This window comes from Bacillus rossius, chromosome 2 (assembly GCF_032445375.1).
Source record: "Bacillus rossius redtenbacheri isolate Brsri chromosome 2, Brsri_v3, whole genome shotgun sequence".
Lineage (NCBI taxonomy): Eukaryota > Metazoa > Arthropoda > Insecta > Phasmatodea > Bacillidae > Bacillus > Bacillus rossius.
In genome coordinates this window covers 36008067-36025094 of record NC_086331.1, presented here as the reverse complement: position 1 = coordinate 36025094, position 17028 = coordinate 36008067, and the positions used below count along the sequence as shown (strand labels likewise).

The 17028-nt window shown below is 39.6% G+C and overlaps 1 protein-coding gene across 1 annotated transcript; it reads right to left on the bottom strand.

The window, feature by feature from the left end:
• Positions 1–6266: 6266 nt before the first annotated feature.
• On the bottom strand, positions 6267–9600 carry LOC134529240 (putative nuclease HARBI1). Its single transcript, XM_063363131.1, has 4 exons — positions 9059–9600; positions 8686–8742; positions 7195–7410; positions 6267–7033 (listed from the first exon to the last, which is right to left on the bottom strand). Exons 1-4 carry the CDS (start codon positions 9347–9349, stop codon positions 6536–6538), a joined length of 1062 nt encoding a protein of 353 aa, XP_063219201.1. The 5' UTR covers positions 9350–9600; the 3' UTR covers positions 6267–6535.
• Positions 9601–17028: the final 7428 nt, after the last annotated feature.

Genomic DNA, 17028 nt, shown 5'->3' with positions numbered 1-17028 from the left:
GGGGCAAGTTGCTCTCAGGTCACTCAGGTCATGCTCTCGATGCTCCTCCTCTCGAGGAAGAGTTGCGAGGGCAAGTCGTCTGCTGGTTGTTTTGGCGCGACTTTGACGATGGAGTCAATATGTTATAAAGCTACATTTGGTGATGACGGTAATATTTTAATTAGATGACGACATTGAAGCGGAAAAACATTTCAATATAACTTATTTGGCGTCCTTTATTTAAAAATCACAAGATTTGCAATCGTTTCCTAGTACAGGTTAGCTTATGAATACCACAAGCGGTTTAAAGTGAAAAAGCAATATTTATATATTTTTACCTTCATCAAGCTCTCTCATAATTTGTAGTCCAATATATGGTAAATCAATAACAACTTCATCTTCATATGAACCTTCATTTCCAAACAAATTTCTCACGATGTCTGCTATATTTTCCGCCATCATTGTTTAACAACAAATAGCGTTTTCTTCGTGTATTAAAAGTTACCGACTCTTTTTGCCCTCAGGTCAACTTGCTCCCAACTCTTTCAACTCCCAAGGAGCACGAGAGACCTCGAGTCAAACAAACCTTGTTGCTCAAATTCCGCGCATGTGCAGAACTCGCTTTCTCATAAATTTAGTTAAGATGGCTGAACTGCACCTGGCACCATTAACTCATATATTGTGATTTTTGTAATAATCGTGGGACATACGAAGCATGTTGGTGTGCCAAATAAAACTTTATGACAGCGAAACTAGCCTGGAATACATTTTGTACCCTTTAATGGTCATAACAACAAATAATCGCAACTTTAAAAGTACTTGGTAAAATTATAATTACATCATATATTTTGAGCGATGGTGCTGCTCTCTGGTGGATTTTTGCTGTAACAAATGTATCGATGGCTAACAAATATACATAAGAATGCTTTGAAATGTGTTTCTAGCCTCGTGCAGTGCACAGTTTATTAAAACAGTTGCTTTTTCGTTACCTAACAGGAATTAGGTTTGGACATGTTCTGGAAAAAAACCTGCAATCTAGGTTATGGTTGTATCCCAGCAAGGTGGTGCTTATTCGCTACCTTGCCTAAATGTCACTACAAAACTTTGCAATTGTGTTAACGATCATATTGCATTAACTGAATTGTATAACTCAAGTGGTGTGTGTCTATATATTTATTTCCCTAGTTTACTCACCTGTCCAATTTAGGTATACTGAAATTTATAATTGTGTAATGTAATCATCTGCAGAGAGTTTGAGCCAAGCATGCTGCACATGTGCACACAAAGATCTGCTACAAGATAGCCAAACATCATTTATCTCTAGAACAGTTGTAATTTGTGGAACAATGTTACTTTATATTGTCTTCACCATTGCTCAGTTTTGCAACATTTAGTTCTTCATTGACTAGGATTAGTAAAGGAAACTCATTCTGCCTGTGACTAGGCCAATGGAAATAATTAAGCTTTTAACCACCCAGACTATTACCCTGCCCACTGTATAAAAATTTAAGCTGTACCTAAGGTAAACTTCTGATAATCTGGCATGTTACGGACTTTGTAGATGTCTTTTTTTTTTTTTGTTGAAATGCTGGATTATCGGTTGGTGCCTCCCACATTCTCTAAAAGCTAAATGTTTCACCAAAAATATCTGTAACATGATGTATGACATGAAATATGTTTAGCATGAACAAAGAAATTTCAGACCAAAACTAAATTGGCTGATGAAGAACTTCAGAGTGATTCTGAGCAGTAGCGATCACCTTCATCTAATCCTGGGCCGCTCAGAGCGCTTCCAACGTCCGTGCGTACTGAAAAAACTTTTCCGGCCAAGCCTAAGTTGCCGTAAATCCATACATTTCTCACTGGTGCCAGACAATCAGTTTACTGTATTTTTTTTTGTAATCACTGATTCATGGTTAGGTTTTCTATGCCATATAAATACGGTAGCCTAAAACAACTCACGTAGTTTCGGTTCCCTACCACATTCGTGCAGCTTCGGATTTCTCTCAAAAATTTAAATTTAAAAGAATTGAAGGGTTAGGTTAGTCACAACATGCTTGAACTTCTGATTTAGCGGCTGAAGTGGCGTTAATACTAAAATGCAAAACTTTGGAAATATTTGGAAATTCTTGCAGGCAACCGAAACAACGTGAGTTGTAGGCTTCGCATATAAATAACCACAGTTTAATCTTTTGAGAATTATTTGTGTATTTGCAACATGTTTTACAATCATTGACATTACTAATTAGATGTTTGTTCATATTACTGAGTAGTAGTTATTTTTTTTTGACACATTTGCTTAAAGTTGGTTTTACCTTTTTTTTTTTGTGGCTGGTTATGTTTGGTGTGTGTGTACACGTAATTTTATTTTATATTTTATTCCATAGGTGACTGATGCAACAGTGACAGTCACGCGAGGTCTATAAGCATGGGAGAGACTGATTTGGTCGAGATGCTGTTGCTTTGTACCCAGAGGACAATTTTCCAAGGTGTAATTGGCTGGAAATTATGTAATATGAGGGTCCTTGGTCATTTCATGTTCATGTATTCATCATTTAGGCACCTGGGAGAATAGTCTTATTGAGTGGTAGCTAGCCAAATTTAACAATATAATGTAGTTGAATTTTACGCCTGTGGTTAGGGCTGCACTGTTAAAATTTTTTATCAAACAGTTAGAAAATTGGACGAGAGGCAGCAGTTCATGTCATAGTGGAGTCTTTCAAGTATTGGTGGACACACACTGCAGACAATGGTGTGTCTGTCATTTGCATTGTGTGTTGCAAGTGACAGCTTGATTTTGTCAATGAAACTTTAGTAAAAATCATGCATAAGTGATGACCCAATTTAAGTTTTTTTTTTTTGCTGCACATTTTTGCTATATAAATGTTATTTCATTGTAAAATGGTGGCCATTCACAGTGTTTAGCACAGAAAAAAATAAATGTACAAATTTTATCAGTGGATTCTTTTATTTATGCTAGACAATCTTCAAAATAGACGTACTCAACTTAAAGTAAGAGTAGGCCTAATGGAACTTAAATTTTTTTTTCAGTATACAGAAACATAATTAAATGCTTGTTTTTTGTTAAATAGCCTGGATAATTTAATCACAGCAATTATAATTTCCTATAAATTTACTCTTTTTAAGTAAATAATTCATACAAATTTCCATGACCTCCAAGTCCTTCCCAACTACAGAGTATTCAACAATCCAGAGGGCATAAAAAAATTACAATTTAACAATTTTACAGCATTTTAAATATTGCTAATAAACTTTGGTGATTGTAGCCATCATCCAACTAACAATTTGAAGCTTGTAAGTCCAACAATACAGTGTGTAATGATACAGGTATTTAGTAAACATGGTATTGTAGGCCTATTAGAGAAATACGCCATATATTAAAAGTAATTGCATTTGGCACTGCACCCTTAAGGCCTGTCTTAAAGGTGATGTGGAAACCAGAGCATTTCTCCTTTTATAGGTTTAAAAATGTTGCTGCAATGTTGTTTTTGTGTTCATTTAAACAGTTATTGAAGTCTTAGGAAATACTGGATACAACCAGGTTAGTCAAAAAATCCTACATAAATCACCAATTTGACAAAGCTCTTGAAATCTTAAAAGCTGTTAATCTCAAATTACTTGTTCAGCCTTCATAACATGATTTTTTTTATAAGTACTTTTGTATGGTAGATATTAAAACAGTTCACTAACTGCTATGTATAGGAAGCTTATTTTAACATTACTTTAAAATTTCACTAAAAATTTCTTTTTATTGGAAATCTGTTCAGGCCAGAAACAGCACTTTAAGACAACAGGTAAATTTTTATATTAGCAGCTCTTGGGAAATAACACAATTGATCAAAGTAAAGGTTTTTGTAGGGGAAATAAAAATGGCCATTTTGAAATGAATAAAAATTGTTTAATAGAGATGTCACATATTACGTATTATTTATTTTACTATCCAAAAGTATCTGCATTAAAGATTCATGGGGTTTTAACAATATCAATTTTAGAATGACACTTTTTTTTACTACTGCAGTGAACATGTCAAAGATGTCTTGTGCCATTTGTGATTCTAGTTTTAAGTAACTGGTTCACTGTTACAATTAGCTAAATACATAAAATTCAAATATGATTTCACTTACAGCATGACATGTTTATCAATTGTTATGTTAGGAGGTGTAATGATAATCCAAGCTCTTTACCTTTTTTTAATTTGGTTACATTAGATTAAATGCACACATTATAATAGGCACTTATTACCAATTCAAACATTTCCACAGTATGTTTAATGTAACAAATTGTCCACACTATTACAAGTACTGTCGTACAACTAACAACCTGTCCATTCTTAGTGTGTTTAGTAATTTAAAAATTACATAAATTAATGTGTATGGTCATTTAGATTAACTGAGCTCAAAGTAATATACGTGTGGACAGTTGGGTTGGCAATATCAACTACAATTCTACTCCAAGTTACCATTTTACTGCACTTTTAATGTAGTTAACCAACCATTTACACAATTTAACAGTATGTATTTTTATATTAGTGAAACTACTTGTTAGCTATTTATTGTATAGTAACATCTATTCTGCTGGAAAACATGCAAAGAAGTAATTTTACTCTGTTCCATAACCCCAATTTTATTATTATTTGTAATAGGCATACACTGCTTAAAATCAAACATATGTTAAGTTTAGAAAATGTTTCATGCTGGTCCTAGTAATTTTTCTTTTCCAATTTCAATATATAAACTGCAATTAATCTGTGATGACACAGCTATTATCTAAATTCATTGCAATGACACGTAGCATCATTGAGCGTACTCCTTGGCCACCAATTTTTGCTATTTTTAATTCCTCAATAGCGCTAATCAATGCTGTATCAAAATAGGCACTATATTAGATTTGTCTTTTTCTTTTTCTTGTCTTTAGGAACTATGGTGGTCGAGCTTTGAGACCACACACCAAAACTACACAGTTTTTATTCCCAGCAGGGTACCTACCTCAAATATATAAAAAGTGGTAAAAATGGCATACTTTACTATGAGCTGGTAGGTTTCTCAGGGCATCACATTTCCCCCCCCCCCTCCAAATTCTTCCATCCTGATTTAATTTCCCTCCATTGTTTCTAATGACCTCAATGGAGACAAAACATTATCTGTAGAGCATCAGCTTACATATGGAAAAATTAACTATAGAGCAAGGTTGGGTAAGGAAAGTAAGGTACATTAAAAATATGTATTCAAGTAGGTACATAATATGTAAAAACATAGCTTACCTAATTAATATACTTTTCACTTTAGTTTTTATGTGCCTAATTTACCAGAAGCATCACTAGAAAAAATATTAGTAAATTTAATTTTATCTTTGTAGCTGTTACACTACAAATTGTATCCACCTCTTTAAACTGACAATGTTTAAACTTTATAACATTCATGTATGTGAATAATTCTTCTCTCTTCTTAGAAAGAAAATAAATATTATTTGATGCAAAGGTAGTCACAGTGTTTATGAAGGAATCAATGGTAAGAAAACAGGAGTACATTCAATTACCTTCACAAACAGTTTTTTTTAACAGGAGGCCCTCACACTAGCACTTATAAACAAAAAGTATTAAAAAAATTAAGTGCATACGTACCAAATGATTTTGAGGAAATAGTTTCTCAACACAAACCTCAACACCTTACCAACCCATAATAAAAAACATTCGAGCTTCTGGACCTGCTACTGTATGTAATAGTAAGTAAATATGGCATTATGATGCAATTTAGCTAACACACTTTTTAAAACCCTTGAACTTTATGCAATAAGAATCATCAGTCATTTAAATCATATAGATAAGCAATTTATTAGAATACATATCTACAAGAGTTTACATATACATTAAACATTTTAACAAACCACATGGAAATGCACGATTTATGAAACATTTTCATATTTGGATTTATTGGAATTAAAATCAATCCCATGTATGTTATCATCTAAAATAACACATCACCTTATTTGTTTCCTATGTGTTCTTGGTTTCTTACAACATAACTGTATACCAGTTAACATGTCTTTTCATTTACATTCCTGGTGAGTAAATATGAATTGTATGTGTGTGCACTTGAAATTGCAAACAACTAAAAGGAATGTAAGGGTTACCAAAAAATAAACATTGAAAAACTAATATACAAAAGGGGGGACAAAAACTTACTGTTTTTTTCCATGATCCACTGGAAGTCTTCTCCTGGGATGTGCACTGGTTTCCACATCACCTCTAGAGGTACAGTGCCCAATGCGTTAACTCTTTTTTATTTGCATGGAGAGTTTCCCCAAGAGGCCTATTAAACCATGGCAGGCTCATCTGAAATCAACAGTTCAAATATTATTCAGGTCTTCCAGAATGCCAATTAAAACATGGAGCAGACATCTTGGCATTGTGCGATAGTTCCAAGACATATAACAAAACACTTTAGGGAATCACCAATTTTAATTTAAGTCAAAGTTTATCCAGAGAAGGTAATTAAGTATTTAACGAAATACATGAAGAAACAACTGTTTAATAATGCTAATTAAAATGACGCTCTATAAACTGTCTTCGGATTACTGCTCCGCGGTTGTTGCGTGGCTGTAAATTTGCCACAGGCACTGCAGGCAGATGGTTCTCATCACCTGGAGGTGGCAGAGGCTCTCCACGTCGCACTGCCACGTTGTGCAGCACAGCACAAGCAAGAATTACTGTGCTTGATGTTTGGAGCTTTGTTCGCAGCCGATGCCCAAGGCATGCGAATCTTCGCTTCCAAACACCAAACAATCGTTCCACCAGATTCCTTGTTTTCTTGTGAGCAGTGTTGTATTGGATATCTGCAGGAGTTACTGGGGCCAATAATGGAGTGTACAAAAATTCCAACTGAGGATATCCATTATCTCCCAGAAGATGTCCAGGCAGAGTCTTCGTTTCAAAACGAACCATGACTCTACTGTTGTTGAAGATACGAGAGTCATGGGTACTGCCAGGCCATCTTGTGACTACATCCAGGATCTCCAAATTCGGTCCACTAACAACCTGAAACATTTTATCAGTTGGAAGAAATGTACAAAAACTGTGTGTGGAAAAAATTTTTCCATAAAAATTATGTTCAAATTAAACGATCAATGATTGACTACATACATACACACATACACATATTGTTCAAACAGAACATTAGATGGTACAACATAAGTTACCTGGACATTCAGCGACATGTACTGCTTGCGGTTTCGATAGAGTTCTGCGAACTGACCTCCTGGGCTGCTTATTCCCACGTGAGTGCAGTCAATACAGCCACTCACTCCTGGGAAGCCACCCACCTCAAAAAACCTCAGTGTGTTTTCCCTTAGTTGTGGAACCCCTGGGAAATGCACATACTGCTGCAAATGTGCAGCCAGTTCTTGAGATACCACCTAAAAAAAAACCAAAAAAATTATACAGTATACTAAACTACAGGGAAAACTCAATCACACCATATAAACCAGATTAATAATACAACCACAAAAAATTTAACAGGAAAATATTACACTATATATAAGGTGGGGAAAAATGTTTTTTATGGCTGTGAAACATATTACTACTATTTTCACATGCATTACAAATTTTAAATTCTTTGGTATTAAACCAAGGAATTTTAAACTTGCCCATAATTATTTAGTATTTAATAATGATCGCAGGCTTTGGCGGGCATTGTCTGGAGTTGCTTGGCTTCTGGGTTGTATCCGCGCCAAGGATGTGGTTATCATCGACGTTTCAGTCGCCATCATCAGGAAACAGTATTTGTTGTAAATAATATTATGTACTCCAAAAACCAGTATATATAAATAGTTTAAATTCTTTGTGGCACATTTAAGGAATCTTAGAATCTGTTTTTGTATTGGAAAAAGGGAACAAAAACTATGATGTGAATGGTTGATATTGGTATATTTATTTCAGCTAACCTAACCACATATTCTCTTAATTATAATGTATTATGAATACACAGCTAACCTAGCTTAACACACTGCTTATTTTACATGTGACTAAATTAACACGTACAAAAAGTTATTTGCACAAACATGCAGTATATAGTTTCAAAATTCGTAAACATGTTATTTCAAAATTTTAACATTGTTATTTATGTTGCCAAATGTTACATATTTTTAAAATAATACATTTTTTAGGCTATTTGAATCAAAGATAGTATTCTTAGCTGTAATTGCAGATTTGTACCAATATGCTTCCCAAGTGTGAGAGCACTCAAGCATTGTTTTCCCTCTTGCTGACTTTAACCATACCTAATCACTATTTGGCCAAAAAACGGCCCACAAGTTTGAGCCAATCAGCCGATAAGCACGCAAATAGACGAGGTTAAACCTTAACATTTAAAACCAAATAAGGTACAACTGTTTTGCAGACAGTTTTTCTCGTATAAGCGAGATAAATAATGAAGCATAAGTTTATTTAAAAACTGATGCAGATTTTTATTTCTTTGTCAATATTTTTGTAGTCATGGTGAAAGGAAAAAGCTCAAGTGAGTACGTATCCCTAATGTGTCACTCGCTGATAGCGATCATTCATTGCTCAACTGTGATAAAGTTAAACTAATTGTTTGAGCAACATCCATCATGATATGTCACAATATGATGTGCAACTGGGCACCATACTAAAGAGTATTCACTGAATGCAATTTCATAAGTTTATCTTACCTTCACGATTCTGCTCACAGTAGACTGATTCAGGTGGTTCAGATCACCACAGACAATCTTAAAAAAAAAAAAAACATTATGGTAAGTTTACCAATATAAATGAAAACCGACACAATTTACAAAAGAACATCAAGAATAATTATAACAATCTCAAAATAATATTTGACATAAAATGTTTACTAGGATTATTTTTACTCTGCAAACATATTCATAGGTATACCACTAACTTGCATATTGATAACGTATATTAAATTACAAAAATCTTCTTAACTAGGAAAACATACGACAAGCAAACCGTTCTGAACATAGTAAATTAGACAATATGGTTAAACCCGTATAGATTCTATTAAATAGGTATATAATTTTTAAATACCTGAAAACTGTTGCTCCCATAAAATCGCAAAGCAGTAGTTACTTTGATGATTGTTGGAACCGGCAGGCCACGATTTTCACCGTTGTCTTGGGTTACAAGTGGAACAATAACATCGGTGACGGTTTCCTTTGAAAAACGAAACCGTCTGAAAAACTCACTGTTGCTGTAAAATTCTAAAGGATTATCCACATCCCTTAAATATCTTCTAGGCGCAGGTGCATAAGGATTATCCCTCGCATACACAATAAATTCATTAAAATCCCTATCAAATACATGCCTGTTTACCGCCATATTGGAGAAAAGCTCCACTATTCACTCCACTAAATCCAATTAGTGCGGTCAGTCGCCCACTAGATTCCTCAACTAAAACGTTAGTCGGCACTATCACTAAATATGACTGAACATACGAAATATTTAGGCCTAGTGGAGATTTTTCGTCGAATTTAGTGGTCACTCCCACTAAATAATTCTGTGCATACGAAATATTTAGCCTAGTGGGGATTTCTCGTCGAATCTAGTGGTCGAGGTCACTAAATTGTTCTCTGCATACGGCCCTTAGTTATCTTTTATTGAAATCCATAGTGCAGGATGGTAATCACAACGTCCATAGACATGCCTGAATAGTTCTCAAATCATGATCATATGAGCATGTACGATTTAAGAATTTCAGGATTCATATTCCTATAGACTTATAAAGATTGTTATTAATTAGGTGGTAAATGAATTTATAAATTTGTTAATGAATGAAATTGCCTGATATTCATATTTAAATTATTATTGAGTGTATGAATTCATATAACATGACCTTCCAAATTTTTTTTAAAGCCACTGGGAAATGAAAAATGCCATTTAGCAAGACAACTGAGCAAATTTGGTAAGTCGTAATCAAAACTACCACTTTCAGGTTTTTTTTTTTCATAAAAGTCACTCTCATTTACATTTACTTAATATATATTGACTCATAACTGCTTGCGAGGTGGTGAGGTAGTAGGTTGGGCACTGGCTAGCAAGTCGTGTGGAGACCCTATTCTCTAAGGGGAGACATCACCATGTGGCTACAAAGCGATAAAAAAGACACAGACGAAAATTTCCTAGATTGTAAGCCCCCAGGATGCTATGCTACTTAAGACACAATAAAAGGTGAGTCTATGTTAAGTATATATTTTCTGCGCAGCACACTTATACAGATGCTGCTCTAAGTCATGGTCTATCCCAGTTCTAGAGCACAGGCTCATTGCTAAAGGAACTGTGTGGCAGCTTAGCTGGATTTTACTGAATTTATGCTTTGCTGGGATGGCCCATGCCATCGATACAGTTCACAGAAATGGGTATTGTTGAACCACATATGTTCGAGTCCACTGAGGGGCCAGATGTTCACGTAGTTGACAGTCGACTTGGAATGCAGAGGCGTACGCTACATAAGCTAATTATACTTGCTCGAGGGTTACACGCCTCATGATTGGGACTGCCATAATACGAAGGTACACGTCGAAATGAAACACTTCCCCAACACAAAAGTAACCTGTTGTGGCCCGTTGTCCGCAGAATGTGACCACACGCGACTGAGCAGGCGAATTACGATTATAGAGAAAACTCCCACACTGGGTACAAATACATAAAATTAAGTGGTTTGTGAGTTCGGCCCAGATGATAGACTAGCTGCGAAGCTTGAAAGAAAGAAGGGTTCAATTATTACTATTGGAGAGAAAGTTGATGATCAAAAAGGATGATGGGCTCTGCAGAGTGACACGCATCTATTCCCAATGACAAGGGATGGCAAATTGACTGGTCCCCTCGAACGGCGGCGGCCACTAGGGGTCACTTCCCGCGAAAAAGATCAACGCAACTGCGGAGTGGGTGAGGCCAGGACTTTTAAATGGATTTGAATCAGGTAGGAAATTATTAAAGACTATGCCTTAAGTGTCAATAAAAACATTGTCTATTAATTCGGTGCATACTTAATGAGACATATCTGGGTGGCAATCGATGTATCGGTGGTGGAATTAATTCAGTGCATAGCACCACATTGTGCTCGCCCGGCACTGAGCGTACTCACCATATGCACATGGCTGTGCACACGCCCCTACAAAGCAATGACCAGCCATAATGGCCTGTACAAGCAGATGCAGCACTAATGAGTGTCTTCAAATGCCCCATTTCACCGAGGCTATTATGACTGTGGAAGTCTGATTCACAAACCCTGGACAGAGGTCCCCTACCCCTTCATGATGCTGGGCACTGTGGTGTCACTTGGTGATGGCATGGGGTTTTCCCTGCCCCTTGGTTGGGGTCCTATCCCACCTCCAAGATTGTTAATTTTACTAGAGGGCACCATATCTGGTAGGGTCGATAGTGCAGGGCCACTGCCACATCCGGATCCTCAGGCTGTTGGACCCTCGCTGTGAATAATGTAGAGTCGGTGAGGCTTGTTCCAATGGCCACCTTGGGACCAGGTCCTCGGTTGAGCCATGAAACATCATCTGGATAATGAATTATGGGGTCGTCAGATGAGTTGGCCTCGCCAGGGCCTCATCGCTGTTATGTTTGAGTAAATAGAGTGAGAGAACATGCTGAGTTTTAGAGGTTGAGAGACACATGAAAATTATTAAACTTTAATTGGTTTAACATTGTCAAAACTAAGTGGAGCTGAGCCTGTGGTTGAGACAGGGTCTACAGATAAAGGGAATATACCACATTTAGGTTTGTTACTCTATACTTTACTGGTCAGGAGATTTTTCTTTTTATATATTTTATGAGAACATAAAAATCAATAACAACAAAAACAATTAAAATAAAGACCTTTTTAACAGTATACTTTTTCGACAACACTATACAAAATTTATATGACTTGTGGTCTTTTAAGTGTCCATTATAATTCCAGAGCTTCGAAGGTAAAATGAAAATCGATTACTGAAAGTGTATGCTTCCCTTTAAAACGAATGTTTAGCAGCTAAGTCGTCAGACTCATAGGAGAAGAAATCCTCAGGATGCACCGACCAGGGAATCCCTCAAATGCCCAGGATACCAGAGAAAAAGTAGAATTTGGGTGAATCTTCGACCAATTGCATTACAAATAATTCAGCGTGATAAGTGACAAGAAAGGCAAAATAGCTTTGGCTCAAAGTCATATCTTTATAACAATTAAAGGGACATCAGAGTTATAAAAAAGTTCCACTTACCAATTACTTGGATAACATATGAGTGATAAATACATGATGAGAATATAAAGAAAAACCAGAGCGACCATGCTCAGCCGCAAATCATGACACACAGATAGAATACAAAAAGGTAGCAAAGACCATAAAATGAAACATGTTAGGATAGACGGAGATTTTGGGAGTCAATCCCATAGTTTTATGACTACATCCCATATGGAAACTTGTCTCTGAGCACTGATATATGAAGAGAGATTCAGATAAGAGCAGCGGTCACTTGCGATTACGATGAAAGCTCGGAAGTTTCTCCCCGAAATCACACAGAGAGCCGAGAGGAATAGCGAGCCTTGTGTATCATGCCACCTGGAGGAGAAAGTAGTGCCAGAAGGCGGGATGTACATTCATTGCCAGTACATAGGCAATAAGGAAAGAGGGGGCAAAGTACCATAGAAGATAGTCCACAGAATGATCAAAGTGTGTAGACCAAGAGACTCGAGTACCGAAACGTTATAGCGGAGGGACCCCGGAGAAGGGAGGGGAGTTTAATGGTATCAAGAGCCTCTGTGTCAGATGGGCATATATGTGGGGAGGGTTTACAGGAGGACCATCCATCCAGTGGCAGAGAAGTCAGATTAAACTTAGTAGCACCAACCATAGTTGGTGACAGTACTTCTAGGTGGCACTTAGAGATGCTGTGGTATAACCTACTGCTGGAAGACAGGGTCTAGGAAAGGTGCTGCCTGGTAAGACAAAATGGAGTTAAGGGCCTTAACTTAAGTTCTGCAATAGACCTAGAGATAGTGCAGGATGGCTCTATGCTCGGGGCCAACTTGGGTGAAGGAAGATACCCCACAGGAGGGGATCTGGTCATTGGCTGGATCTGGATTCCAAGAAGCACAGCGAAAAACAGAGTTGGTGAAGGGGTGTGGGGAAAATGCTGGCACCAACTGACATGTTATGCCTGATGTGCTCTGGCAGGCCGATACCTTGGTGGCCCTCGTGCTTTGGGTGCGCTGAGGATCGCAGGCGCTCGATTTAAGGAGCATGCTGCTGGTGCTTAGGATTGGAGAAATTATATGCCTTAAGGTGCATAAAGACTGGGGTAACAGGAAACATGCTGTTAACACAGTCTAAGAAGAAGAAAGCTCATATGGTCCCTGTGGTCAGACTCACAGGCTAAAGTTTAAATTATAATGTCACATTAAGACACAGAATTTTTTAAAAAAATCAGTAGAATCCTCTATATACTGATCAAAGTACAAAAAAATTGGAATTTTGATGGTGCCGAGAAAATGCCTAATTTGTGTCACAGTGTTCATTAGCCTATGCAGCTCTTTTGTGGATGTTCCTGACAAGCAGGTTCGAGAATTTGTTACCTGGTGGATAACATTATGGCAGTGCCATATTGAGGCATTGCTCACAAGCATGCATTATCCATCAATGAGCTCTACATGTTCTGCATAGTTTCGGAGGTCATCGGTGGGACGTTGCCGATGGCAGGTGCATTATCCTGTTGGGGATGGAGTTGGGCTTGGGTCCCCATGGGTCGGAATTGCCTCATTGGTGGGACTAGATGGCGGTCGTCTCGGTACACCTTCGTCGCTCATCAAATGGGCAGTGGCATGATGTAGGACTTGGGACCTAACTGGTGTAGTATCTCACATAGTGCTGCTCATGTTGGGGCAAGGCCGGCACAGAAATTGCACCCACTAGAAGACAGTAGGTACAGGAGAGGGGGTGGTCGGCCCAGTTAGGGGGTCTGTGTCTCAAGGAAGTTGGCCTGCTGCTGTTACATATGTTCCCGACAAGCCTTTGCAGAGAGGCAGAGCTTGTCCCCCTCCATGTCCCTCAGCCTCTCTATGGCCATTCGGTTCTCGACAGGTAGAGCAAGGTTCTCTCCCATAAGAAGTTCGGTGGGGGTGTGACCCATCACCACATTCGTCTGCTGGTGCAGGCAGTACAGCAGTTTGGAGAGGTGTACATCCCACTTGGAGTGATCCTCTCCCAGGCTGAGCTGTAGTTGGGCCTTTATCTCTTGTTTCTGCCATTCGTTTGGATTGGCTTGGGGTGATTTATATGGGGTGGTATGGTGGTCGAGCCTCCACCTGTGACAGTCGATCCACCAGCACTGGCTGGTTAACTGTCTGTAAATAAGATCCAGGGAAAGCTGTAGTGGGAAATACCTCGGAGTCAAGCAGGGCTGCAAAGGTGATGGTCTTCACATTCCATAACCCGAATGCCTCGGTCCAGCGGATGAAAAGGTCCATCAACATGACCAGGAAACTCTTTCCCCACGTGGTCTTACATGTATGAAGTCCATAATATCGAGTTCCACCATGTGGAAAGGTTCGCACAGCCGCCTCGGCCTCGGCTGTTCTACCTGTATGACTTGCATGACTTCCACTGTTGGAAGACCTGACATCACCTCACAAAATTGTGGAATTGCAGGCGACTCTATGCCAGTGGAATGACATATGTAACTTCTGCTGCATCTAATCAGTGCTCGGGTGTCCAGCGAGGTCACTGTCATGGTATAAACTAAGCACCACAGACTTCATGGTGGGGTTTACATGGATTCACCATATATATGGGCCCAGGTCTGGGAACGAGCCTATTTGCTGCAGGCAGCGATGTCTTCCTGAGTCATGGTGTCATGGTGCTGGGCCTGGTGGACCTGGCTAGGTGGGTGTCTAGCATAGCTGGGATAGCAAATGGTTGGTCGGGCTCCGCCACTCTGGTGGCATACAGAATGTGGGCATGTTGTTGGTAGTTGTGATGTCCTGGTTGGAGAGGGTGACAGCAGTTCTCCCCAACCCTGGTCATCAATGAAGGTGTTGTTGGGATATAGGTGCCACAACAGTTTGTTTGCCAACTGGTTCTTGTGATTTGGTATGTGCTCTACTGTGAATTATTCGAAGCTTAGCAGCATGAAGGCCTGCCGAGTTTCAACTTGCGCCCCTGAGCTGAACTCAGCCACTTTGGGGACTGGCTGTCTGTGTGGAGAGTAAACTGCCTGCCCTCTAGGTGGTGCCGATATAGGCTGAGCACCCATACCACTGCGAGACATTCTTGTTCATTCACATGGTATTTGTGCTTGGCAGACCAGAACTTTGAGCTGGCATACTCGATCACTCATCGCTCTCTCTCTCTCTCTCTCTCTCTCTCTCTCTGCCCCCAGCTGGTACAGGAACTTGCCCATGACATCCTGGCTGGCATCAATCTGCATGAATATTTGTTCATTGGGGTTGAGGCAGGCAAGGATGTAATATTAGCAGAATAGCTGCTTGACTTTGATGAGTGCCTGCTGCACAGCCTTGGTCCACCGAAACAAACTTGTGTTTGGGTGAGAGAAGGTCCAACATGGGGTGGTGACAGTGGTAAAATTCGAGATGAAACAGCAAAGCCAATTTAGAAGACCCATGAGCTGCTGCAGCTGTTTTGGGTGTGGGGTGATGGTTTTTCGTCAATAAGGGCGAGTTTGTACATCACTGTCCAACAAACCTCGCTACTCACGATATGTTCCAGGAATTCCATTCCCTTTCTCCCGATGTGGCACTTTTGGGGAGCACAGATAAGTCTGTGCATGGTCAGCCGCTCGAGGACCAGTGCAACATGGTGGGCATGGTCCTCCCATGTCTGACCAGTTGAGCATGATGTCCAGGTAGGCCATGGCAAACTTTCCGAAATACCTATCCAGAACGCGGACCATAATGGCTTGGAATGTTGCGGGGCATCCATCACCTTAAATGGCATCGCACAGAACTGGAACCTGCATTCATCAGGGGCTATCAAGGCGGTCTTGGGCCTGTTCTATGGGCAAACCAGCACCTGCCAGTACCCGGACTTTAGGTCTACAGACATGAACACTTGGGCATCGCCCAGCCTGGTGAGAGTTTCTGCGATGTTTATGATAGATGATAATAGGGCAGGGATGGTAAGGTAATTCACCAAGTTAAAATTCATGCAGAACCTCAGTGTGCTATTGTTTTTGCTCGATATCACGATTCGGCAGTTGTAGGGGGAATCAATTGGCTCGATCACCCCGTCCCTCATCATTTTGGCAAGTTGGTCCCTTATAACTATAATATATCAGAGCCCGAACCTTATAAGCTTGATTACAGGGGGGGGGGGTTGGACACCATGGAGATGTAGTGTTTTGCTATGGTGGTCCAGCACAGCAGATTAGCTGTCCCGAACACTTGGGGTGTGGTTCCAGGATGCTGTTCAAGAGGGGCACATACTCCGAAGCACACTGTCCCTAAGTTTGGCCAACATTGTGGAGACCACTTATGCTGGTGCACTGGGTTGCCTCAGTTCATATGATGTACGCTTTCCTCCTGTGCCTACATGGAGTTTAGCCTTACGTACCTCACTATCCTGCACCAGTCATGGGAGTCCCAGGATCAGTATGTCTTGTATTTAGCAGATGATGAGAGCTTCGGTTCTACTAATTTGATCTTGATTGTTATCTTTACCTGGACATGCCCAGTCATGAGCATGTTTAATCCAGCAGTGGCCGGTTGGATTATCTCGACCCCCTGCTCTAGGTCTGCCCAGATACAAGGTGGGCCATGATGTAGGTGTGGCTAGCCACAGTGTCCACCAATGCCCCCATGGCCCGCCTGTTCAGTTGAACTGGCACCTGCAGGAGCTTCACTGCTCCTGATCCCCATCGGCGCAGGTGCGCGACATGCCTTGTCGCAGCTGCCTACAAGCCCGAAGACATGCCTTGGGCCGAGATTTACTCAACCTAAGATCATTTTCAGATTTATCTTGCTTTAACTTTGATAGTGTTAGGATACTGGTTAACCGCCG